General features: G+C 49.8%; 1 protein-coding gene across 1 annotated transcript in view; it reads left to right on the top strand.

Annotated features, from left to right (window-relative positions):
- The first annotated feature begins 643 nt into the window (after positions 1-643).
- Positions 644-24853, top strand: part of CA10 (carbonic anhydrase 10) — a 123817-nt gene continuing 99607 nt past the window's right edge. Inside the window, exons 1-2 of the mRNA XM_054170432.1 lie at positions 644-903; positions 1472-1953. Of these exons, the coding sequence (XP_054026407.1) occupies positions 1893-1953 (61 nt within the window). The 5' untranslated portion in view covers positions 644-903; positions 1472-1892. The remainder of the gene's footprint in view (positions 904-1471; positions 1954-24853) is intronic.

Below are 24853 nucleotides of genomic sequence, written 5' to 3'. Positions count from 1 at the left end.
GGATCCGTACCGTGACCTCCGCGTCCCTGCTAAGGGCTGGGACATCAACTTGAAGCCCCAGGCACCGCTATCCTTACCCCCCACACACACCCACAACCTCACAGCGGAACCAGCCGCAGCAGCTGCGCGATCACCTCTCCCACCTTGTCCCGAGCCGGGACCTCCCTGTGCAGCCCAGAGCCCTTGTCCCCGCTCCTCCTCCGCGACAGACCGAGGCCCCCCCGCCTCCGCCTGGCGCTGCGCCTGGGAGCAGCCCCTACCCACCCGCCCCCTCCCACGCACTCCCTTCCACTACACTCCCGTATACCCCCCTCAGCACCAGCCCCCCAGCTCGGGCCCCGCCGCCTGACTGCGGGAAGGCAAACCCCGCACCGGGGGCACTGCTTTTTTTTGGGGGGGGGGGGTGGGAAATAAATGAACCCGGACCCACATTTCAAACAAAGTGAGCAGCGACTCCCGGGATGCGCCGGGGCGGGCAGAACCGAGGCGCCCGTGCCGGGCAAGGTTCTTTTCCTTCCCGCCGCTCCCACCCCACCGCCGGCCCGGTCCTAGCCGCAGACTCTGCTCTCCGCGGCTCCACCGCCCCCGCCCAGGCGCCGCCTCCGCGGCGGAGCCCCCCCGCACCCCGCCCGTGCGCGCCGCCGCGCCCAGCCCCGCCGTGCCCGGCGCTGCCGCCCGCCGGCCCCCGGCACCCCGCAGCACCGGCTCCGGCTGCGGGAAATGGCGAAATAGCGGGAACCGGTGGAGGAGAGGGGGCAGAGCCGCCGGCTATGGCACCTGCTCACAGCTGAGGCGGGGGGGGCTGAAGCCAGCGGCTGGGAGCCTGACCTCGATTTGTCTGGGGGGCTGCGGGCAGAGGCAGAGCCCATGAGCTGAGAAAATAAACAGCAGGAGGATTTGGGGGTAAGTAGGAGATTGCCCCGACAGAGGCACTGCCGTGCTTTGGTTTGGGGGATTGGATTGTTGAGGGTTGGTGGTTGGTTTTTTTTTTTGGGGGGGGGGGGGTATCTATAAAGAAGTGTCGCCGGCGGGGGCTGCCGTGAGCAGTGCCGCTCCGACACTCTGCTAACTGTGGGCTGCAGCCCCCCCGCCGCCCTTCGCCGCAAGTTCGGGGCTGTTTTCCTTCTTTCAATAAGTTGATCGGTACCGGCACTCCCCACCCCGGCCATGCCCGCGGCCCCCGCTGCTTGCAGGATCCCTGCTTCTGCAGCTCAGGTTTTTGGGGGAGTGGAGGGTGTCCCACAGACAGCAGCGCCGGTGCGATGCAGCTCCCCCATCGCCGGGCGCCGTGGGGCCGGTGTGGCGGGGCCGGGCCGCTCGGTGCGCGGGGCACGAAGGACCCCTGCAGTCGACTGGCGGAAATCCCGGGGAGCGCCGGAGACTGCGGAGCCCCGGCAGCAGCGCGGGTGCGGGGGTGGATGCGTGGCGGGGGCGGTGCACGGGGGCTAATCTCTTTCCGCTCCTTTTGTAGCAGCAGCAGGAGCAGAAGAGGACCCCCCCCGCCTCCATCCGCCGCCGGGCCCCCCGGCACTGCCCCGCCGAGACCTGCGGAGTTGGGGGCTGCCCGGCGCCCGCCGCCCTGGCACGGAGGCTGCGGAGCGGAGCGGCGGGGGGCTGCTGTCTATGTCGTGTGGGGAAATCTGGTGGATTTGGTTCTCGCTCGTGGAGGAAGAGCCCGGCGCCGGCACTTGGCTGCGTGGTGTTTTTTGGAGGGCGAAGGAAGGGATCTCGGCTGAGCCGTGCGGAGGCAGCGCTCGGACATGAGTTGTCAGCACATCTGGGGAATACCGGCTGCGGGTCCGAACGGGAATTTGCTGGGATCGTTTAAGCTGCGATATTGATCTTTGTTGTTTTTTTTCGCCGAGGGATGCACTTGGCATGAGAATCAGAGGATGGAAATTGTTTGGGAGGTGCTTTTTCTTCTGCAAGCGAATTTCATCGTCTGCATTTCAGGTACGCAGAAGGGCAGGGGAGGGAAATACCACACAGGGTCCCCCAAGCTTCCACATAGCAAGGGGCAGAAGGTACAGAGAGACCCGCATCAAAATAGCTGAAAAATCCACGAGTGATGTGTCTTGAGTGGGTCGTGACAGAAAGGGAAAAACGGCGATGCTCCCCCCCACCAGCTCCAGTAACCGGGCAGTAATTGTGATCCCGTGGCTGCAGTGAGTACCTCAGTGTGCTGATCACAGATGTGTGGCGTTCCTAATGTACCTGCGAGTGGGTTTAGCCGCACCACTGTGGGAATCCCGGGATTTCATAGCTCCCGAAGTTCCTAAACTCAGCCGATCCGCAGCTCTCCAAAGGGCTGCGGTTTCTTGGCAGGGCTGTCGTGCGCTGGTGCCACGGCTCGGGGTCTGCAAAGGGAGTGGGACCGCTGAAGAGCGGTGCCTCAGCTTTTCAGAGGGGCTTTGCCGTGGCTGTACCCTGAAAATGAGTTTAAATAAACGGCAGTCGCGTTCGGAGGACTCCTTGGAGGCTGGGACTCCAGCGTTAGGCTGCTCGGTTTACGCTTGCGGAGCTCTCTCCCCTCCGGTATGCAGCAGTCGGTGATTTCAGTTGTCACCAGAGCTTGTCCAATTAATGAGTAGGCACGGCCGGGTGTCTGGCGTAAGGCATTGGAACAATTTATTCTCGGGGAAAACGCTGCCTTCTGCTGCAGGAGCCCTGGCTGCCGTGCTCGTTTGTCATGTCAGTCATGCTGGAATCATCGCCTTGCAGGAGGCATGAGCAGGGAGGTGGCCGGTTTTCTAGTTTGGGACACTTCAGGGAGCCCCAGGGGGATGCAGGCTGCCAGCTTCTCCTGCTGTGCCCCTTCTCTGCAGGCTGCCTCTGCCCTCCAGCCATTGCGTAAGTGCGGAAATGGGAACGCAGGCAGCACTTCTGTTGGGAGGCGGGAGATCCTGGAGGACATCCTGGTGTCCAGCCTGGAGCTGGTTGGAGACAGGGAGCGCTAAGCTGCCTTGGGACTATGCAGAGACTGGTCTGAGCCAGCTCCCAGCCACAGCTCCCAGCCACAGCTCCCAGCCAGCAGCACCCTGGCAGTACCTGCACCCACTGCACCTTCTGCAGCCCTTCCCGAATGAGCCACCCTTGCAGCCCTTGCACTGGTGGCACCAACACCAGCGACTGGGGCTTGCTGTTTAATTTGTATTGCCTGTGTCTGCCCCAAACCTCCCATATTCTGGAGCACACAGTGTTGCTGTCAGCCCACGGGGGGACGTCAGCCCTTCTTTCATCCCTATAGAGTGGCACCAGGCTCCCAGGTGACACCGGCAGTACCCCAGGCTGACCTTCCACATGTGTCCATTGGTACCATCAGTACAATTCCCTCCCTCGCTCTTCAGAACAGCAAAACCTGCTGCCTCTTGTCATTTAAATCTCACACTTCTCTATTTAGCTCAGCGTGAGGTGCCACCTGTCCAGCTCTCCTCAGAGGAGGCACTTCACAAGCATCGCGCTGAGAATGGAGAAATGAAGCTCGTGGCTTTCCTGCCCGTTCTGACAGTAATATCCTGAGCCAGAGAGAAGCTGTCCCACCCTGTGCAGCTCCTTATGGCACACGTTTGGCTGCCAGTTTCCTGACCTCCTCCCCTGCTTTCCTCAGACATGGGAGCCCAGGCATGGCAGTCGGCAGCGGGTTCAGTCCTGCCGCGCGGTCCTTGCTCGCCGTCTCCCTCTAGCACCAGCGCGCACCGATAGCTATCTCTGCTTTCTTTCTCTCTGGCTCGGATGCTTTGTTTAGGGGAATAAAGTGGATGAGTGACTGGTAGGATGCTTTTGCTGCGTGGCTAAAGCCATGGTTTTGGTTATTTTAACCCCTTTGAGGAAGTCTGTCTGCTTTAGCCTTTCTTGCCTTTTTTTCCCCCCCTCTTCCTAGGGATTTAAATTCTCCTCAGGAATCCCCAGTATTTGACATCTTGGTAAAAGGATTAAGATGTGTAGATATCTGACTGGCACTAATGCTTCCTATCTTTCCTCTGTCATCTTTTTTACACTAGGGTTTGTAGCATATAATCTAGCTGGGATATCTGGGTGGCAGTGTGAGTAAGAGGAGGTGTAGCACAGCTGGTTAGGGTTCGCCTCCACACTGGGTTCCAGAAGCTGCATTTTCAGCCCTTCAGCATTGGTCATTCATTCAATGTGTCACTTCCAAAATCCACTGGTTGAGCACGCAGCTGCAGATGACAGAACCGTGAATTAAGCAGTCTGGGAGCATTATTTTGTCCTTCTTCTCTAAGTCAGCTGTTCCAGCAGGGAAGCAGGCTGGTCTTGTGTGCGTGGATCCTTGCTGAACATTAGCAGTCACTCAGTTCCACATCATATAAACCCGGGAGCCCTCCTCCTAATTCCAGTGGCTGTTTGGATTAGGGCCTATTAAGGGCTGCTGCTCCAAGGGATGATGTCAGGCATTGAAAGGAAGGGACTGTTGAGTTAGTTTATCAGTAATTAAACACAAATTCAACGCTATGCTGCATTGTCTTTTGCTGTGTGACATTGAAATCATGCTGAAGGTATCGCTCAGGCTGTGTTTCCTCTTTGAATTAAGTAATGAAGTTACACAGTTGGCTTTTTGTTTCCTCTTTGAATTAAGTAATGAAGTTACACAGTTGGCTTTTTCTTTCCTATTTGAATTGAGTAATGAAGTCACACAGTTGGCTTTTTGGTGCCTCTCACGTTCAGGAATTTTTGTGAGACTTAAGTCTATGGGAAGTGATTTCCTCTATGAAAAGGAGGCATCTATAGTTTCAAAATATTTTATACCTAAGGGGTTTTTAGCAGTCAGTTACCTGTATGTAGGACAGGTTGCTGGCTTTGGAAGAAATGATGCTGAGATTTAAGGATACCTGCTTTTAGTTAATTTATTTTTAATTACTGGCCCTTGTGCTTGGCAAAACAATTCCCTGTGAACTTTGCAAGCTGAATATTTTTGCTTTCCTGGCATTCTGAATTAAGGGGTTTGCTTCTTGAGATTGTGTTTGAAAATGGAATCTGGTCTCTTTGTGCAGATGCAAATGAGAAGTAGGAGCAGGCTGAAGGACCACGAAACCAATTTCCATCCTTTAGAAAGGAATGAAAGCCCTCTCTTTCCTTCCGAGTCATGATTCATGTTTACTCCTTTGAGTTGCATACTCTGTTTCCTGAGAGTCATGGTTTGTGTTATGTCTTTGGAGGCTGTGGAAGGGAAGATGTCCTGTGGATAGAAGGCTGACATAAGACCTCTCTGGTTGTTGTTGCTTTGAAGATGGAGATAATCGTGGCACAGGGATTTAACTGTTCCTATGGAAAGAGGACAACAGCTGTTGGTAGGAGGTCCAGAATTTCCTTCCTGGATAGCAATACCACCAAAGATGAGTTAGCATCAGTGTTCTCAGATGGGATGTTGTGCATCCCATAATGGCTGCCACCTTTGCTTGCAACAGACATTTGCATAAACCATCAGCAGTTTTGAGGTGATTCTAAACATCAGCCACCCATTTCCAGAAAGGCAGCAGGATGCTGTGTGCAAACCCTTGCAGGGCACCTCATTTAAATAAGAAAATGCTGCTGTCGTGGACATCGGTTAAGAAGGTTTCTGTGTATGTTTTCTGCTAATCCATCACAATAGGATTTACAGAACCTGCATGTTCAACATCTTTGTGGCTTCCTATGGGTTGATGTATTAGCTCTGATTGCTTTGGCTTGTGGGAACTAATATGGATTAAATTCACACAATACCAGCAGCTCCCTTCATGCTTTGCCATCATCCTCCAGTCACACAGGGACAGATCCCTTTTATGATGTGACTTCTTCGGCCTGTTTGGCAGCACACAGGGCTCATAACTCGTGCATTACCAACACCCAAGATGTCATAAAAGCCTGCTCTTGTCAAGGAATTCCAGTGTGCATCTGATGGAGCATCTCCTGGCATTAAGGGCCAGGGATGTATTTGGAGCCCAGTTGCACTTCATCTTCTGTCTTACTGCTTGTGCAGTCTCTGAGCTCTTATTACCTGGCATAACACAGAGCTGTCCTGTAGGAACTCTAAATTATGCCAGGGCTTGAATTATCTGTTGAGTGATGGTCTGTAAGGTCTGATAATTCTTCTTCTCTTAGCATTGTTCAACATGATATAATTCAAGCTGAGGTAGTCTTGTAGAAGAGAAGAATATCAAGGCTCTGATGTCCATTAGTAGCTAACAGTCAGTGGTTCATTGTTATGGTTTGACAAAAAAATGTTGACAGCAAGTGAATTGTTCTCAAAATAGCTTTTTTCTGGCACTTTTAAGTAAAAAATGTGATATCCAAGGAGAAGGAATTGTTCACAGCATATCACATATCCATGTGTAGGTATAGAGGGCAGAAAGGACTCGCTGTGTACCTACACAAAGGCTTGCCATGCAGCTTTTGGCCTCCAGTCCATCACAGTGTGATCTCATGCCTTGTCCCATCACACAGCTTCACATGTGTGGGCAAACCTTCATGCCTGCATGGAGTTTGTTGATGTTACTGAAAATCCACGTGGCTCCAACCCTCCTGCTCACACTCAAACACAGGATGGAGGCCATATGCTGGATCCAAAGACTCAGTTCCCCAGCACTTGGATGCTTTCTCACTTCAGAGATGTTGCTGCCTTTCCTAAGGGTGTGAAGATGTTTGTGCTTTCAAATGCTATGGAAATAGCCTTGCAGCCTCCTATAAATGCCTGCTGCAGGGGTGGGCTCTTGTGGCCTGCATTTTTCACCGTTCTATTTTGGTGGCTGGTTTTGCAGCTCGAGCGTGACCAGCTAGGCGCTGAAGTGCCAACACAACACACAGATTCTGGCTTACGTAAAGGTAAGCGAAGGAAAGGTTTATGAATAGTTTTGCACATCTTCTGCTGAGCTGTTTGCCATCCAAGGAGCTGGTAATCACTGCTATTCTTGCCCACATCTCGGTGGTGAAGATAACCCAGATTTCAGAGGGACCCCTTCGCCTGGTGGCCTTGCTCGCTGCTGATGCAGCTGAACTAGACACCAAGCCTCCAAAACCACGTTAGCAAAAGCAGGAATAAAACCTCAACTCGCACAAGCACTCTCAATCCGAGGTTATCTTTAAATGCTCAAGATACAACTGATGTTACAGAGAAGTTTTGCTGATGATATTCTTGGAAAGGTTTCAGTTTTGAAATCTACAACAGCCAGATTTTAAATTCAGCAAGGGCTGAATTGGTTTTCCACTTGCATCATGAATATTCCTTGCACACCAATGCAGAAGGGATTTCTGCTTAGCCTAGGCTGCTGGTTTGCCTATTTGCTGCTCTTGGTCAGGGTATCATTCGCTTTCCCGGTTGAAAGGTTGTAACTGAGCTGAGGGAGCTGCTGTTTATCATCATTACTGATTGTTTATGGTTAACTCAGCATGGCAAAGACTGGGGTTGGTGGCTGACCCATCTGGGCTGTTAATAGAAGAATATCTAGAACTGGTTCATCAGCATCTCATTGCTAGCTCAAGCAGCAGTCAAAACGAGCTGACAGTTAGTTATGGCCAACATGAGTACCCATAAGAGGTGAAATTAGCTGTCAGTGTGGGAAATCACCGAATCATTCAGGTTGGAAGAGACCTCCAGGATCACCAAGTCCAACTGAGAACCCTACTCGACAAGGTTCATCCCTAAACCATATCCCCAAGCATCACATCCAAACCACCTTTAAACAGATTTCGATGCAGTACTTAGCAGCTGACAGCAGGCATGAGGAAACCTGTGTTTCCAGCCACCTTGAAAGGCCTTGGAACTCCAAGAATGCTGTCAATGGCATTAGTCTCAGTGAGATTTGGGCCTTACAAATGGCAAAAGCTCAAAAGCTTGGCAATGAGAAAAGCTTTCGATGGCTTTTAGAGGTCTGCGTGCTGCTGTGGAGTGCCAGGTACAGCCTACCCAGGGTTACAGCCCTAAAATACTCCATTGTCTTTTGTTCATCACGGAAAATGGCAGCTGATCAGTTCCCACATGCACACTGTGCTGAAAGCAGTGGGCAGAACTGAAGACAATGCAGGCTTTCATTGTTTGATGTATTTATTCCCATCCCCAAACACTTCTGCTTGAAAGGAGCAGATCTGTACCGTTTGTGTTTCTGTAGTGCTATCAGCATTCAACTTAAACGCCCCACAGTTTTATCTTGTGTAATATCACTGCCAAAAAAAACAACCCCACAGCAGCTGGGATTCACAAATAACTAATTAGAATGCACTTTTTAACAGGATACTAAAATAAGTACAGAGAGAAGAAATTATCCATACTGTTATCCCTACATTTTGATGCTTTTCCTTCTCCCCTTTATCAGTGGTGCTTAACTTGGTCAAGCTCAGGGTTGTATCCTTGTCACCTGGCTTTGAAGTATGGAACAGATCCAATTGTGCACTGACTGCCCCAAGGGGCTCCTGAGCAGAAGCATGCAGGAGGAAGCTAAGCAACCTTCTCCTTTTCTCCCCTTCTCTGAATGTGTTGACATCTCCAGCTTTTGGAAGTAATGTTTAGGGAGATGGATTTAGAGGGAAAGATGTTTTTTGAGCAATCATCCTCTTGGCAGTTTTGTGGGTTGTTTCCAATTTAGGTTCTTTCCTCCTGTTAGCTACTGTAGTGCCCAGCTCTGCTTCAGGAATAGTCACCAGGATGGAGTTTTCTCTTCTTCCATGGGTAGAAAGGCTGGCAGAGCAGGACTCCTATAGAGTATGCCTGGCTAATGCTGAGAGAAAGAGATGATGAGTGTGTGACTATAGGGAGCTGCATGGTTGGAAGTGCTGCTGGGGCCTCCAGCAACCCCATGATGTCTGTGACTCCCCACTTTCTATTTCCCAGCATGCTCACCTGTGGGTTTTTTGTCTACATCCATATTCAGAGTGGTATGGCACTGGTACAGGGGTGTTGTGCCTGCTGGAAAACCAAGCAGTCTACAAGGACTCCAGAGCCTTCTCTCATTTGCCCAGATGATCCTGAGGCTGCTATGTGGCAGTTGGTAATTGCAGGTGGGATTTCAAGTTACCTGCAGATGCATAATTTTTATCTTCAGCAGCCCCCCCTGGCACTCTCACCAAGTCGTTATCAATTCATCTTTGCTAGGCTGCAATTGTGCCTTTGTTGTGCAGTCTCAGGTATTTAACTCACTGAGGAACAGGATGCAAAAGAGAGCAATAAATAATATGATTTGTTTCCATCAGGTAGCAGAAGTATGAGCTGAAAATCTTGTCATCATCTTCAGGTTTTGTTGTGATGCATGAATACAGAGACTGAGCAAAATGCAAAGCTTAGGAGCATGCTGAAGTGGTTTGCTGTGTCTGAGTTCTTTACCATGAGGTGGTGGAACACTGCAACAGGTTGCCCAGGGAGGTGGTTGGGGTCCCATCCTTGGAGATCATAGAATCAACCAGGTTGGAAAAGACCTCAGAGATCTTCAAGTCCAACCTAATACCTAACGCCTCATGACTAACTAAACCATGGCTCCAAGTGCTACATCCAAGCCTTTTTTTAACACCTCCAGGGATGGTGACTCCACCACCTCCCTGGGCAGCAGGGTGGCAAACTTGGGGGCTTAAAAATCACTACTTAGAATCATAGAATCAACAAGGTTGGAAAAGACCTCAAAGATCATCAAGTCCAACCTGTCACCCAACACCTTATGACTACCAGACTATAGCACCAAGTACCATGTCCAATCCCCTCTTGAACACCTCCAGGGACGGGGACTTTACCACCTCCCTGGGCAGTCCATTCCAATGGCCAACAACTCTTTCTGTGAAGAACTTCCTCCTCACCTCGAGCCTAAACTTCCCCTGGTGCAGCTTGAGACTGTGTCCTCTTGTTCTGGTGCTGGTTGCCTGAGAGAAGAGACCAACCCCCTCCTGCCTACAACCTCCCTTCAGGTAGTTGTATATTCAAGGTGAGGCTGGGCAGGGCTCTGGGCAACCTGCTCTAGTGGAGGATGTCCCTGCTGACTGCAGAGGAGGTTGGACTGGATGACCTTTGGAAGCCCCTTCCAACCCAGAGCATTCTGTGATTCTGAGGCTTAATCTGGCATTGTGCAAACCAGTTTAGATGCAGGATGTGCTGCAGTGCTTTGCTGGAGCAAGGAGCAGCAGTGCTGTAAGAGATAAATAATGCAAAATCATTGGAAAAGGCCAGCTAAGCTCAACAGGAATCTTCATAATCTCTGATTAATTGATACAGTTCTGTAGGAAGATATCTTTTGATCCAGGTAAAAGAATCTGAGTGCTTTGTGTGGTAAAGATAGGAGCAGTGGATAAAAGCAGTGTGTGACATAATAACTGCTGCATCCTTTTCCAAACTCCTGAAGTGGCTTGAGCAGAACTTTCACTGATATTATATAAACTGCACAGAAATAATCTCCTGGCATTTGCTGGCAATGACAGTCATCAGTTCCTACACGCTTCTTTAAACTCCTAGGTAGAAACAACCAAGTGTTTGTTTTGCACAAGCCTGGGCTGGGTATCTTGCCAGGCAGAAAGCAACTGTTGCTAATCCAGGCTGAAGGAAAGCGTGCAGCAGAACCTTTGAATCAGCTCTGGGTTCACAGGGAAGTGTGCACTGGAATTACTCTGCCAGAGCTGCTGGGAACACAGAATCAATAAGGTTGGAAGAGACCTCAAAGATCATCAAGTCCAACCTGTCACCCAAGACCTCATGACTACCAGACTACAGCACCAAGTACCATGTCCAATCCCCTCTTGAACACCTCCAGGGACGGTGACTCCACCACCTCCCTGGGCAGCACATTCCAACAGCCAACAACTCTCTCTGGGAAGAACTTTCTCCTCACCTCCAGCCTAAACTTCCCCTGGTGCAGCTTGAGACTGTGTCCTCTTGTTCTGGTGCTGGTTGCCTGGGAGAAGAGACCAACCCCCACCTGGCTACAACCTCCCTTCAGGTAGTTGTAGAGAGCAATAAGGTCTCCCCTGAGCCTCCTCTTCTCCAGCTAAACTACCTCAGCTCCCTCAGCCTCTCCTCACAGGGCTGTGCTCCAGACCCCTCCCCAGGCTTGTTGCCCTTCTCTGGACACATTCAAGAGTCTCAATGTCCTTCTTAAATTGAGGAGCCCAGAACAGGACACAGGACTCAAGGTGAAGTGTCAAGCAGAAGGCTCTTGGTAACCATTCCCATTAGAGAGAGGATGTGACCTCTGCTGCTGGCATGCAGGTGTGGGAGGGAGCCCTGCCCAGCAGCTTTACCAGTCATGTGGGCAGCCTGGTTTTCAATCACTTTGGTCATTGCTGGATTAAAATTGAGGCTGCAGAGATTAATGGTCTGTTGTTACTAATCCACTAAACCCTGCTCCTAGATCTTTTAAGTTGACTGAACATATAGATTGTTAAGTTCCTCAGAGATATGGATTTGTAATGGTTTTAACCATCTTGGTGTTTAGTGTTAGCAGTATCCTATTATTTATTGCTCTTGGAGACACTGGTCTTGGCTGTTCTGGAGTGGAAGCGAGCTTCAGACTCTTTTTATGCTGTTGTACAGCACAGTAAAAGTGTGATCTGAAATGTGTGTGGCTGAAGAAAGCTTTGCTGTGTTTAGATACCAGCTGGCAGTAGCTGTAGCTCACATGAGAGCGATGGAAATCAAAGCTTAGTTTTGCTTCAGTGTTACCAATGGTGGCCACTGTCTTCCTTCAGTCTGTCCAGCACCAGCAGTTGTCCCCTCAAGTGATGTTTGAAGATGTAGCCAACAGCAGAATGGCTGCTCAGGCTTTTGGGAAATGATGCTTTGTAAGGGAGTGCAGCACTTGGAGCATCAGGGCTCAGGGCTGCTCCCAGAGATCTAGCACAGAGAATTCATTTCAGTGCTCAGTTTCTGTGCAGGGGGAAGAAGTTTTCCCCAGATACAGAACAAGGCACACACCCAAAGGGAAGAAATGAGGGAGCAGTTCATCCATCTCCTGGGGTGTGAGGAAGCTGTGAGCACAAGAGTGCAGTGGTTTGGCTTTCAGCAGGGATGTTAACACCAGCACAGTATGGGAGAGACAGGACTTAGGGCATGGCTGGTGGAGGACATCAAGCTCTGATTGTGGCTGGGAGAGTTCTGGGGGCATTTGGTCTGAGTGAGAGCTTTGTGTTAGGCAAGGGAATGGGTGGAACTCCTCCTGGCTGTGTTTTGGGCCCCATTTACCACACTTGTGCCTAAGGTTCTGCACTGGAGTTGTTTTGGCTTTCAGATGTTTGTGATTTGTGGAAATACTCCATGCTGAAAAAGTCATTAAAAAAAATAACACCAATAATTTGATGTTGAGTTCTGCTCTGGGTGGGGTTTAACTGCTGTTCTGGAACATTAGGAAGATGTGGAAAAGCCAGAGCAGAGCATCCTGCACTTTATCTGCACTTCATTAATCTGCTTGGGAAAGGGGAGGAAGCTGCAATAGTCATTTGTATAAATTAATAACTCATTAACATCACTGCAAAATACTGCAGTGCTGCTGTGAAGGGCCAGCAGGTAATAAATACCTCTGATTAGTAAATTACTACAGCTGTATTCTGTGTTTACACTAACACACAGCAGAGTAAGGTGGCTTTAACTTTGTAATGGACTTAAGCTCTGGCAGGGAAGTCTGGTGATTAAAATAAACCCTTTATTTCATGCAGCCCTCTCTCTTTCTGAACCCTGGCTTATTCCTTGCCCTTCTGCTTATCTCAGTAATAGTATGTCTTGATTAAGGCTGCAAGGAGCTTTTACATCTGTTCTTGCCACAAAGCTGTGGAGGATAAAGTAGGCCAAAGAGAACTCATCATGCAAACTATGGACCTCCAGTTATTTTTCTGCTTCCAGATTTAATATTGTGTTCAAATAAAACTGGGACTGTGGAAGGAAACCCAAAGCATTTAAGTGGATTTTGGGCAATATCTCCAAGCTTTCTTGTGGAAGGGGGAAATATTAATGGGGGAAATGTGTATGGCTGGATGGCATCTACTGGGAGGAGGCAGTGAGGCACCTGGCAGCAGCTAAAGCAAGCCCTGTCCTCAAGTCATGTTCTAGAGAAGAACAATTTGTGAGACCTAGACACTAATGAACCTCAAACATACAAAGGAGTTCAGGTTTGCAGCTTCACACCCAGGCTTTGAAGCTTCAGCTGCAGTTCCAAGTGATTTAGACTTGGGTCTGAATTATAGGCTCACAGTGGGGTGGAAAAGAGTAGTCTGACCTTTAGCTGGCGCTTAGGCACTGTGCAGATCCTCCTCCTCAGCTTCACCCTGCAGACAAATGAGGCACTGGCCATGGAGGTGGTGGAGTCCCCATCTCTGGAGGTGTGGCCATGGCACTTGGGGATGTAGTTTAGTGCCCATCTGGATGATCTCGGAGGGCTTTTCCAACCTTGATGACTCTATGGCTCTGTGATTTGTTGAGTAAAGAGGCATCAGGGAGCATCCTGCATCCCTGCAGTGCATTTGTGACCGCCTGCTGAGGGGCTTCATGGAGCTGAGTTGCTCTAGCCTGGTGTCAGGCTTCGCTTTCTGTTGAGACACCTTGGGGACCAGGGGCTTGACTGTCCCCTGCCCAGCACCCAGAGCAGTTGGTTATAACCCCACTGAGCAGGTGAGAAGCACTGCCAGTTCTTCCCAGCTTGCCTTGAGTGTAAAGCAGGCAGCAGCTTTATTTGCATACATCTGCATAACTCTAAGGATCTTTTCTGGTGTGTAAGAGAAAGGAGGTAGCTTGGAGCATGGCTACTGAAGAATCAGCTCCTGGGGAGGCAGCATACTGGGGAGACTGGCTTGTGATCAGAAGCAAGATACCCACTAGCTCTATTACCCTGGGCTTTTACTGCATGGCTCTAGCCCAGATTTAACTCTGCCTTGGATATTGCAAGAGTTGCAGAATGAAGATGTCCTTTGCTCACCAGAGGGCTGTTTGTGCAGCAGTCCTACAGAGAACCCTGTTACTGATGGTCCATTTTGTTCAAGCTTTTGCCATCTCCTGCACTCCTGGTGTTGCTGTTTTTTTTCTCAGTTGCTCTTGGAGGCAATAACAGATGGCTTGCATTGCTCATTAAATCTGCAGCTACACCTCTCCAAGGACTGCAGAGATGTTGGGAAACAGACCATGGTGCTGTGGAGAGCGCTCAGAAGCTTGGAACTCTCTGTGCTATTCATGAGCAGCTTTCACCTGCAATGTTTGCAGAGCTGTGCCATGAGTTACAGATATGTTGGTGCCATCTCCTCACTTCCCAAGCCCAGGTGTGTGCCACTTTCCCACAGATTGGGAGAAATGCTGGAGGTTTGCTTTGCTTTGCTAAATGTTGGAACAGGGAGGTTAAGTTGTAGATCCTGTGGGTCATGGAAGGTTAGGATATAGTTTGCATTTCTTTCACAGGTGACCTGTGTCAGGGATAGGGAAGGTGACAAGGGGGCAGTACACTAAAGGGGAGTAGGATCTATCCCCAGCTCTACAGAAACACTTCAGTCCTGCCATATTGCAACTGGTGTAAGTGGGCCCAGTGAGGAGGGGAAATCGAGCTTCAATAAAGGGCATTGCCTTTGGTTCTGCATCTAAATGGACAGAAATTGGGTTGCTGGCTTCTGTAGGAGCAGGACAGTCTTTGTGTCTGAAGAATGACAGAGATGGAGCTATGGAGAGCTTGGCTGTTCAGTCATCACATTTTAACTTAAAGCACAGAAACTGTCAGAATCCTCAAAGACAAAATTGTTAACAACCTCAGTGCTGAAGTTCTTCACTACCTATCTTCTGACCTTTGAGGAGTCTCACTGCTTACTGACATTATTTCATTAGTATTTGCACATTGACTTCCTGCCAAGAAGTCAATCTGCTCTTTCTTTGCATGGCTTTGTTATTCTGAAGGTCTTCAGCTGTGGAATCAAGTCTACGATGCAACAAAGACCTGGCAGAGCTGGAAGCTGTCCAGTAAAATCCTTCCCAGGTTAAACTGCAGTGATGCTGAAATGTTACAAGTGTTCTGTGTGGCCTCCTTTCCCTTGTGCCTCACCTAAGGTCACTGCTGCTGAGGAAGGGCAGCAGTTAGCCTGAGTTCCTGCTGCCCCCCAGAGAAGGTTCTTCTCCTTATTTACACGGTGGAATTTGCACATCATTTGAACTTGGGCTTTGCTTTCGTTGCTCTGTCAGCCTCCAAGCAGGGTTGTTAAAGATGCCTATGATGAGCTTAATGATCCCTCTCCTAGAGCTGATTAGTTACCATGTAAATGGCAGTGTGGATCTCATGTCAGCTTTAGGTGCTTGGCATTTCTGCACTGTTGAGGATGCTTGCACAAGCTGTCAAAAATAACCTGTAAATACCACAATTAAAAAGAGCAGGAGGAAGGGCTGACTCAAAAGCAGACAAACTGCCAGTGGCCTTCAGGAAAATACCAATTTCTTTCTGATGCAGGGTAAAAAAGGAGGAAGGTGGATGTACACCACCTCTTCCTTTTTCTTTCCTTCCCCTGGTTCCCTCCCCAAAAGGAAAGGAAGGTGGAAATGTCACCTGGAGTAGCTGGATGGAGCTAGCAACTTTCTGTAGGCAGTTAAAGAGGTTTGAACTGTGAATGTCCTATTTATTGAGCCTACAGGGCTGAGATCAGAGCTTTTATGATGGGCAGAAATAGATGAGCCTGTCAAAAGCGTGGAGCCTGGAGGATGAAGGTATCTTTTATACCTTATCATTAGCCTCTGCGCTCTGTCCTGTGGGGTGCTGGCAAGGCCTGCATTTCACAAGGGACAGACCAAAGCAATTCTCCTGTTCCAGCCCAGTGGAGTAAACAAAGAGCTGCACTCTGCAAATGCTGCAGATCCAGGCTCAGTTTCAAGGAGAGCCCAATTAGAGGTGTATGGAGGCAGCCTGGCCTGGCTTCTGGGACAGGGCGTGCATGGCTGGAGGTGTCCATCCAGTGCCTGGCAGCATGGAGCTTTTGGATGCTGCTCCAGCCTAAATGGTGCTGTGCACACTCAGCACAGCTTCACTGCTCTTGCTAAATCTCCACCTGATTTGCCCTAGCTGTGGGCTGCCTCTTCCTAGAGAGGAGAGCTGTGAGCCCTGATTTGCTCTGCAGGTAGCAAGGGAACTTGAAGCAAGTGTGAGCAGGCAGCATTATTAGTCTCAGTTTTCCAAGGCTAATGCAGTGGAACTTCTGGCTCAGGAGATTCCTAAACCTCTTGCTGTAATGGCTGGAAGGCTTTTAGATGAAGGATCTCTCTTTGCTGCCTAGTTTGTATTCATTTTTCTCACACTTTTGCTGCTGACTGTTGCTGCAGACCCAGCAGGTCCCCAGTTTGTTTGCCCCTGCATCCAGGGTATGGGATAACGGGGATGGAGCAGCTCTGAGAGTCCTTTTCTGAAGGAGGTGGGGAGAAATGTGAGATATCTGGAACAAGAAGTGCCCACGGGTGTTAGGAGCTCAGAGCTCAACCACTGCTTTACAGTCATCCACCACTGGGATTTCTTTCCTTCAGGACCTCTGCTGCAAGCAGGAGTTCATCTCCATCCCTTGGCCTCTGGTTCTGCCCTGCAGTGTCTGCTCTTCTCCAGTTTCTCTTCACTGCTGCAGCTGCTGGCCCAGTTGCCCACTTCCCCAGGCACATCTCCTCTTCTACTCCCAGGAGCTCTTCAGTAACCCACTCTTTAAGGGAGCACTCAAATCTCATCTGCTGGGCCCTTCCCAGGCTGGCTGATCCAATCCGCTGTTGTTCCTCCTTATCAATTCCATTCACATTTATCCTGGTTGCCAGTGTTGTGCACATCCACACACAGATGTACACACATCTCACACACATCTATTTGCATACACAAGTGTGATAAAAATGGAGTTAGCATCTGAGAGAAACAGATTTCCTTCAGAAGCCTGAAATAAGTCATCCAGCCTACATCAGCTAAGTGCCTGGGGCTGCAGCTGGGGATCTGCCTGCGGTGGGGCTGCCTGGCTGAGTGAGGACAGCTGTGCTGGGTGCTGGGTGGGAAGACAAGCAGACAGTTGGTGTGGAGGAGATGGTGCTGTGGAGTGCTGGAGGCAGGGAGAGAGAGAGAGGGAGGAGAAAATTAGTCCTGGGAGCCAGTTTGGTATGGGAAAGAGAGGCAAGAGCCAAGCTTGCCAGTGCTCTGGTAGGTGACCGTGCCAGGTGAGGCCAGTTGGTAGGGTTTGGTTAAGTCCTATTCAAAAAACAGAGTGGGGGAGAGGCATGGGAGGAATTCAGACTCACAACTGAAATGATCTTAGCACTTTGGAAATACCAAAAGTGTGTTTGCCTGTGCAAGAAGACACAAATTTAGCAGCATCTCGTTTCACTGCAGAGGTTGTGGGACGTGGTGAGTAAAGGAGGGGACTGCAGGAAGAGGAGATAGTGACAAAGGGACTTAAGGATTCTCTAGAGGATAGGATTTTATCACTGCCCCTGATAGAATTTGTGTTGCTTGGCAACCCACTCCAATCAAACTTTACAGGGGCGGTCACTAGTCGTATGTTGCTTGTTTTCCCCAAGGCCTGATTTGCAGAAGTGCTGAGCAGCTCCCACTAAAGCAGGGCAATGGGAGACAGTTTGTGTCTAGCAAATGCTCTGCCACAGCTGCACATTGGGGCTACAAACTGCCTCGTGAAGGGTAAAGGCTATCTGGCTCTGGAATGTATCTGCATACCTATAGAGAAGAGACAGAACCTCTCCAGGAACACCTGGGGAGTTTAGATCATGTCCTGAATCTGTGATGCTTTTTTACCTGGAAGTGCCAGGAGCAGTGGCTGCAGGGGGCTGCCAGGGCACTGAGCTCAGGGACTGGCTGAAGGCAGATGGGAGCCCAGCAGTGCTATTGCTTAAGCAGGCACTTGAGTTAGGGTTTAACCTTTTCCATGCTTTGCCTCTCTTCAGCATTTCTTTGTCACTTTTTTAAAACCTGGGATGAGTGACAAGTCACTGAGGGGAGAAGAGCAAGCCTGACACTTGAGCTCAAAGGTGACATGGTTCCAGCATTGTTGAGACAGGATTTGCTCAGCTGCTGGCTCACCTTGGCACACTGCAGCAGTGTTAGCTGAGGGTTGCCATCCTGTTTAACAGCAACAGAGAGGTTAATGCCTCCATTGGGCTGTGTGCTGAGCCTGTGGTCTATGGCAGGGCTGTAGCTGTCCAGTGAAAACTCTCTATAGCTATATGATGAGAGGTAATTAGTGATCTCTTCTAGATGATTGGCTTCATTCCCACACTGGTTGCCTTCTCTTGTGGGTTGCTCTTTTCTTTCATACTCAGCAATGTAGCCTGGTGGTCCATAAAACTTTACATGTTGGGTTTTCACTCTTTGTTGTAGAATTGCTATAAAAATAATTGAAGGGAAGAAAATGTTGATGTCCCTATGTGGTAGAGATAGAGTTTGTTAAATGCCAGTCATGCCAAAGTGGCATTTTACTCACCCCCAAAGTCACCAAAAGGTTTTGCAGCTGAATGAATCAAACACCACCTGAAGCAGGAAATCTCTTCTTTTACTGGGAGCTATTTCTGGAGCAGGGGAGAGGGAAGGGTGCAGATCTCCTTTCAACTCAAATCCAGCCTGCTCTTATCCCTCCAAAGGCTGTTAGATTAAATACTGCCCTGGGACTGCCAGGGTGAACAGTGAGAATTGTTGGATGGCCTTGGCAGAAGAGCATGACCCCAGAACTGGTTTTGTTGGAGCAGCCTTCTGTTTTTTTGAGAATAACCAGACCTTACCTACCTCCTTAATATCAGAGGTTGCTTTGTTTACTGCCCTGGCATCTGCCACCCACAGGCTGCTTCCTAATGGCAGAAACTAAGGAGAGGAACTGGTGAATGTTTGTGAAGGGAATGTTGTCACTGCTGGGTGATCCCTGCTGCTGGCACAGTCCCCAGCCAGCCAGCAGAGCTGTGCGGCAGGACTGCGAGCCCAGGGCCACCTTCATCACACCTTCCTTGGGTTGCAGTTGGGGAAGGCACAGTTAAAGAAGCGTGCACCCAGAAGGAAGGCTGCAATACAGATGGGTGACCAAAGCTCCTGTTTGTCCCAGGACCACACTCAGGGTGGATTCAAAGTCATCAGGAGAGCTCCTATCAGCTGGGAGGGTTTAGAATGCGCCCGGCGTAGGCTGCGGTGAGAGCATCATTCATCAAAGTGCTGGGGCTCTGCAGAGTGCTGCTGCACTCCTGCTAAATCTTATTAATCTTCACTCATACAAGAAAGCTCTGAGAGCTACAGGCACTGCTTGCATTACTGAGAGTTATGGACTCGGGCTCCTTATGGCTGGTGATGTACCAGGGAGATGGGCAGGCATGTGCAGCAAAGAGAGGGCCAGGAGCTGGAGGCAGGACCTGCTCCAGCACTGCAAAGCAGAGGACAGACAGAAAGGGTTTGGCCTGCAGCCTGCAGGTCAGCAGAACAATTTGAAGCAGCTGTGGCTAAGCTATTCCCCAGCTCTGGAATGGGTCTGTCAGGCAGAGGTGAGCTGTGCTTGTGCTGTCTGTGCCATAAGACCTCTGCAACCTGCTGGTGCTGCAAAGAGTACGGAGAGATAAATCTTATCAATATGTCCTATCAAGATGTTGCTGCACAGAGCTGTGCTGGGGAAAAAACAAGCAGGTGCTGCATACACAGTGCCATAAGGATTTAAGAAAACATAAATCCTTTTAGGTATGGGCCTGGATCAGCTCCAAGCATGTGTGCAAGGGTGGGGATCAGTCTGGCTAATGCAAAATCTGGTTCTGAGCTTTGTTTCCTGTGTAGCTGAGTGAAAACCTGGCACTGCAGCATGCCAGTTGCAGTGAACCAGGTATGAAGCTAGAGAAAGGATTCTTTCCATGCATCCAGTTCTATCATCCAAGTTTGACCTTAAGCACCTGTCTAACAGGGCTCAAAACTGAGCTTACAGCCAGTGGTGTTGGTGATTGCCTCTGTGGGTGGGCTGTGGTTTGTGTGCACGCCCTGGATTTCCCTGGAGTTCAGTGTGGAGCTCCAGTCAGTGTCTTGGCCAAAGGTGGAACACTGAACAGCACAAAGATTTGGAAGTAAACCTTTAGAAGACTTTAGAGTAGAGGTAAATAAGACAGGGCAGAGCCCTGGGTGCAGGGGCAGTGCTGTCTGGGCTCCAGAGGACACTGGAACTCAGGTATCTCTGCTTTAGCTGTGCCAGGCTGCTAAGAAGCAAACATGAACATTTACATCTGCAGCCTCTGTTCCCAGGCCCGAGCTGGTTAGCCCTCACTACAAAGGAATTCTTTCCTCTTGCTACAGGCAAGGATAAAAGACTGCCTGAAACTTCTGTGGACCTTGACTTGGAAGAAACAAGAGCACGGAGATGAAAAGAAGGGAAGCTAGGAAATCTGTGATGAAACCTTTGCAGTCCCTCTTTCTGCAGACAGTTCCCCTGAACTAAATCCTTTTTGTTAATTCTTACCTGTAGTGGGGTTGATTTTTTTCTTCTTCTGTCAGTGTCCAAAGCCTAATTTCTCAAAAGCCAAGGAGAGCAAGCTCTGAGCAACAGATATCCAGCTGAAGGTGGGGTTTGTTCTGCCTGTAGAATGCTTGTGATGCACAACATTCCTGCTTGGCTGATGGGATCCTGAGCTGGACACTTTGCCTTGGTGAATGACTTGGGGCTCATTATGACAGCCTGGGTAAGCATCATGTGCAACCTTGGATAGCTTCTTATGCTGCAGGGTGAGAGGCTCTGCTTGCTCCTGGGCACTCAGAGTCATTTCTTACATGGGAGTTGCTCTAACAGGCTCCAGTTATCTCAGCATCAAATATCCTTCTGCAGTCCTTTTTCTTGCCTCCAGTAACACACACTGAACTTGCCACAGTTTTTCTGGGAATGTAAGTGATGGAAGCCCTGGATTGTTAGCATGGACCTTGGGATTGGTGTTAGCCTGTGGCATCCCATTGTTTGGCAGCACACAGAACAGACCAGGTGATCCTAACCTTTTCTGGCAGCTTGAAGAGAATTTAGTGAGTTCTTTGTTATTTCAGGTTCTCCTGCACTTGCCATGTGCAGCCTAGGGGATGTGCACAAACTGGGATCCTTTGGAAGCCTGCATGATGCAGAGAGACTGCTCTGAGAGAGTCAGAATCTGCTTTAGTCTGAAACAATGCTTGTGTTGAAAAATACATCACAGCCTTAGCACCCCTGGATACTGCTCCTTGCTGGAAGAAAGGCTGGTACTTGGCAGCTCAGAAAAATTAGCTACAGAGCTTCTTTTCCCACCCATTCTGCTAAGAAATACCCAGCAACCAAGAACCAGCAGTAGCTGGAACCTGCTGAAGTGCTGTGGTGAGGGTGGAGAGCAATAAAGCCATGCTAGGATGGGGTCAGTTTTCTGTCGGGATGCCCCTGTCTGGGGTGGGTCCATCTCTTGGCGACTCCTCTGACAGCAAGTTTCTTGCAAAGCTGTTGTTGTCTGGACAGCAAAGCACTTCTCTGACATTGTGAGCTCAGAAAGCAGCAGGACAGACAGTTCAGATCTGGGGGCCCAGAGAGCTGTGAGATGGTCTGGGTTAGTGCCCTGACTGTCAGCCCCAGGATGAGCAGAAATCTGGGGCTGTGGAGCCACTTCAGTATCAGCAAAAGAATTTTGGTCTCCCCTTTGCTGCTGGCTTTTGGATGGCTGTGTGGTGTTTGTTGCAGCTCTTTGTACCTGGCCATGCTGGACAGGAGGTGACTCCTGTGTGCTCAGGACTGTGCATGTTCTGTGTAGGCCCCCAGCCTGACACAGCTCTGCTGGGCTCTCAGGCCAAGCTGAAGGCAGCCTTCCTTCTTTTCCAGGTGTTAGGGCATGGGGGATGCTGTGATGGCTCCGCTGAAGCATTGTGGATCCTCTGCACACAGTGCAGCCCTGCAGAGTGTTTCCATGGCACGCTCTGGACCACAGGTTCTTGTGTGCCATAGAATCCCATTGGATTTGGGGCTGCTGTGTGATTTGTAGGATCAAGCACCTATTATTGATGCCATGCCTTTAGGTTAATTGGAAGACCTTTATTTTTTTCCCCTTGAGTTTGCCTAAGGAGTGATGAATACTGAAATTCTGGGCACAGGTCCCTCATAGGAAGACTGCTGAGGAAATGATTTGGCTTTCCTGGAGCCAAGGATAGGGGGAAAGAACAAAAAAGCTCTGCCTGTAACAGCTCACAGGACAGTCCCTGACTGTGCCATTCCTGATCTGTAACTTTCTGTTCAGAGAGTGCAGAGAGCAGCTTGTGTCAGAAACCTGATGAGACATCGATAGCTGTGTGGAAGGAACTCAGTGGTTTCCTTTTAGAGGAAGCCCTATTAATTTAGCATTAATAATGTATTGAACTTTAAAGGCTCAAGGATATTGAGGCCATTTCTTTGAAGTTGCTGAGTGTCCCCAAACCACATAGAAATTAATGGGAGTGGAAGGCATGCAGTGTGATGAGAAGAAAGAGCTATTCTGAAGTTAATGCCACAAGGTATCTTCCTGCATTGTTTTATAGAGCTCTTCAGACATTATATCTAGACATGATTAAACAACTCATTGGAGAGGAACTGTCCCATCCAACACCAGACAGAGCAGCATTAGTTCCTGTCAGAGTCTGGAGGGCACTGAGACAGCCAGGTTGTGTTCATGGTGTTTAGGAGTTAGGAAAGCCTGAGCATGCTGATGGTGACTCAGGTGAAAGTGCTGGGACCTGGCTCTGGGTACACACACCCCCCCCCCCCACTGCTGCAAGGAAGTCCTTAACTCATTCCATTTCTACCCTTTCTCAAACAATGGGATGAAAAGAAATGATCTGACAAAGCTCTTTTAGAGGTAGCTAAAGGAAAGTGCACAGTCACTGGCAAGATTAATAGCAGAGGAAGAAATGATGTTCTAGAGCCCTGCCTGCCAGTTCTGAGCAGTGGCCTTCAGAATGCCTCTTCCTTGTCTTTCTCCCTTTCCTTGCCTTTTAAGATTTGAAACCCTTCAGTGGAAAGGTTCACAAACAGAGCTGAGTGGAAGGGCTGCCAAGAATACCTGCAGCAGAAGATCCTATTTGCTGCAGAGATTTCTAGATGTTCCCCAAGCCTTGCGGAGTTGTGATGAGAGAGCAACCTTGAGCCCTTGCAGACACTCGTTTATGGTTCTTCACACAGCACTACTTGAGCAAGTCTCCAGCTGGACACTCAGTGGCTCTTGCCCATGGCCAGCTGCACAGGGGCAGCAGATGCAGCAGTCAGCCATGCTGCAGTGCTCTGCCACTGCTGCCTGCATGCATATCAGCCTGCTCGGAGGGAATCTCACCCTTTGGCCTGGGTTTTTAATTGGAATCTTATCAGAGGCAAAATTATAATAAATAGGAAAGGCACAGAGCAGTCAGGTCCCTGTGCCAGAGCAGAGTTCCCATGATAGTGCCTTCCTTTTGCCCTCAGAGGTGATATAAACAGGTCACGTCCCTCTGCCTGCCTTGAATGCTGCTTGGAATTCACAGCAGCAGCGAGAGCTTTTCCACAGGGGGCTGGTGGGAGAAGGATTTGTGGAATTGCAAAGTATTAAGTTAATGAAGGAGCATTTGCATGTTTTCTGATTTATTACAAAGGGCTGTGGCATAGTTGATGAGAGCATTTTATTTACTGATCCCTTTCTAAGCCTTTGTTTGCTTTGCCTCCCTGGTGGCAGGGCTGCAGCATTTAGGAGCAGGCTCACCTCCCCTGTCCTACAACTGCTCACTCACAAACCATGCTTTAGATAGTGCCTGAGGTGTGTGTTCCCAGGTCCTTCTCATACCAAAAAAAAAAGAGGCTGTATAAAACCATCTCCAATAATAGCTGCAATTATGCAGGGGCTGGTTTTAAACAAGCCCAGCATTAATTACAGAGGGCTGCGCCTCCAGCTCGCTGCATCTGCTGCAGTCCCCTGCTGCCAGCCCCACTTTGGCCTCCTGTGTTCCAGTTGCTTGAGGAGCCATTTGGTGGTGGGAGCCCACAGCTGAAGATGTTCAGGCTGACTGTTTAGACTGACCAAGTTTCCCCCCAAAGCATCCTTGGGTTTAACAGTCTCGTGAGTGGAGTCACTGAACCCAGAGACAGGAACTGCAGAGTGTGTGCAGCCCCCCAGGGGCTGCAAGTGGTGCAAAGAAGAGGAAGCTTTTCCTTAGAGCTTTGCTTTTAACCCACCCTGCACTCTTCTCTGGAGGGCTGCTTTTCTGTCACCCTGTACAGTGCTGTTCCATAGCCAGGGAAGCCACCAGCAGACAGACATTCACAGCATCCTGCAGAACTCAGCCTGTAATTTAAAGCTCCACAATGGGACAGCCCTGCAGCAATCTGACGAGATGAAAGCAACACGGCTCGGCTCGGCTCAGCTCCAAATAAATACTCTGTCTCCTCTCCAGAGCTGCACTGAGAGAGATCTGACATAATAGTCTTAGAGCAGCAGAGCCCTAATCTCAGCCATGGGTGCTTCCAGTGCTGAGGGACAGAGCTGCACCAAGGGGAGTCCATCCCTGGCACCAACGTGGCCTCTTGGACGGTCCCTGTGATGGCAGAGCAGGGTGCTCAGGTTAAAAACTGCTGCTGCTGAGTTACTTGTGGAGGCAGCCTGCTCCTAACAGCAAAGGGGCTGTGCAGTGTGGCCTCTGTTTTGATGCCTTGCAGAAGCAACAACCTTTCCTGGAAGCCAAAAGCATGCTTGATGTTTTAGTGCTAAAAGCAGAAGTCTTAGACTTTTTTTAAAAGCTATTTAAGCCTCTCTAGGAATCCAGAATTGCTCTCTAGACCTCTTGTCTTCTCAGGATCTTACATGCCAGGTCATGGTAGGGAAAGGAGCTGCAGAGCTCTGGTAGGAGCATTAGAGTCTCAGAGTCCCCCCTGCAGGCACGAGTCCCTCTTTTTATGGCCCCCAAGTGAGGAATTGCAAGGAGAGGCACAATAGCTTGACTGAAACAAGAGGGAT

This window comes from Dryobates pubescens, chromosome 20, assembly GCF_014839835.1.
Source record: "Dryobates pubescens isolate bDryPub1 chromosome 20, bDryPub1.pri, whole genome shotgun sequence".
NCBI lineage: Eukaryota > Metazoa > Chordata > Aves > Piciformes > Picidae > Dryobates > Dryobates pubescens.
This window is presented reverse-complemented; position numbering and strand designations above follow the sequence as displayed.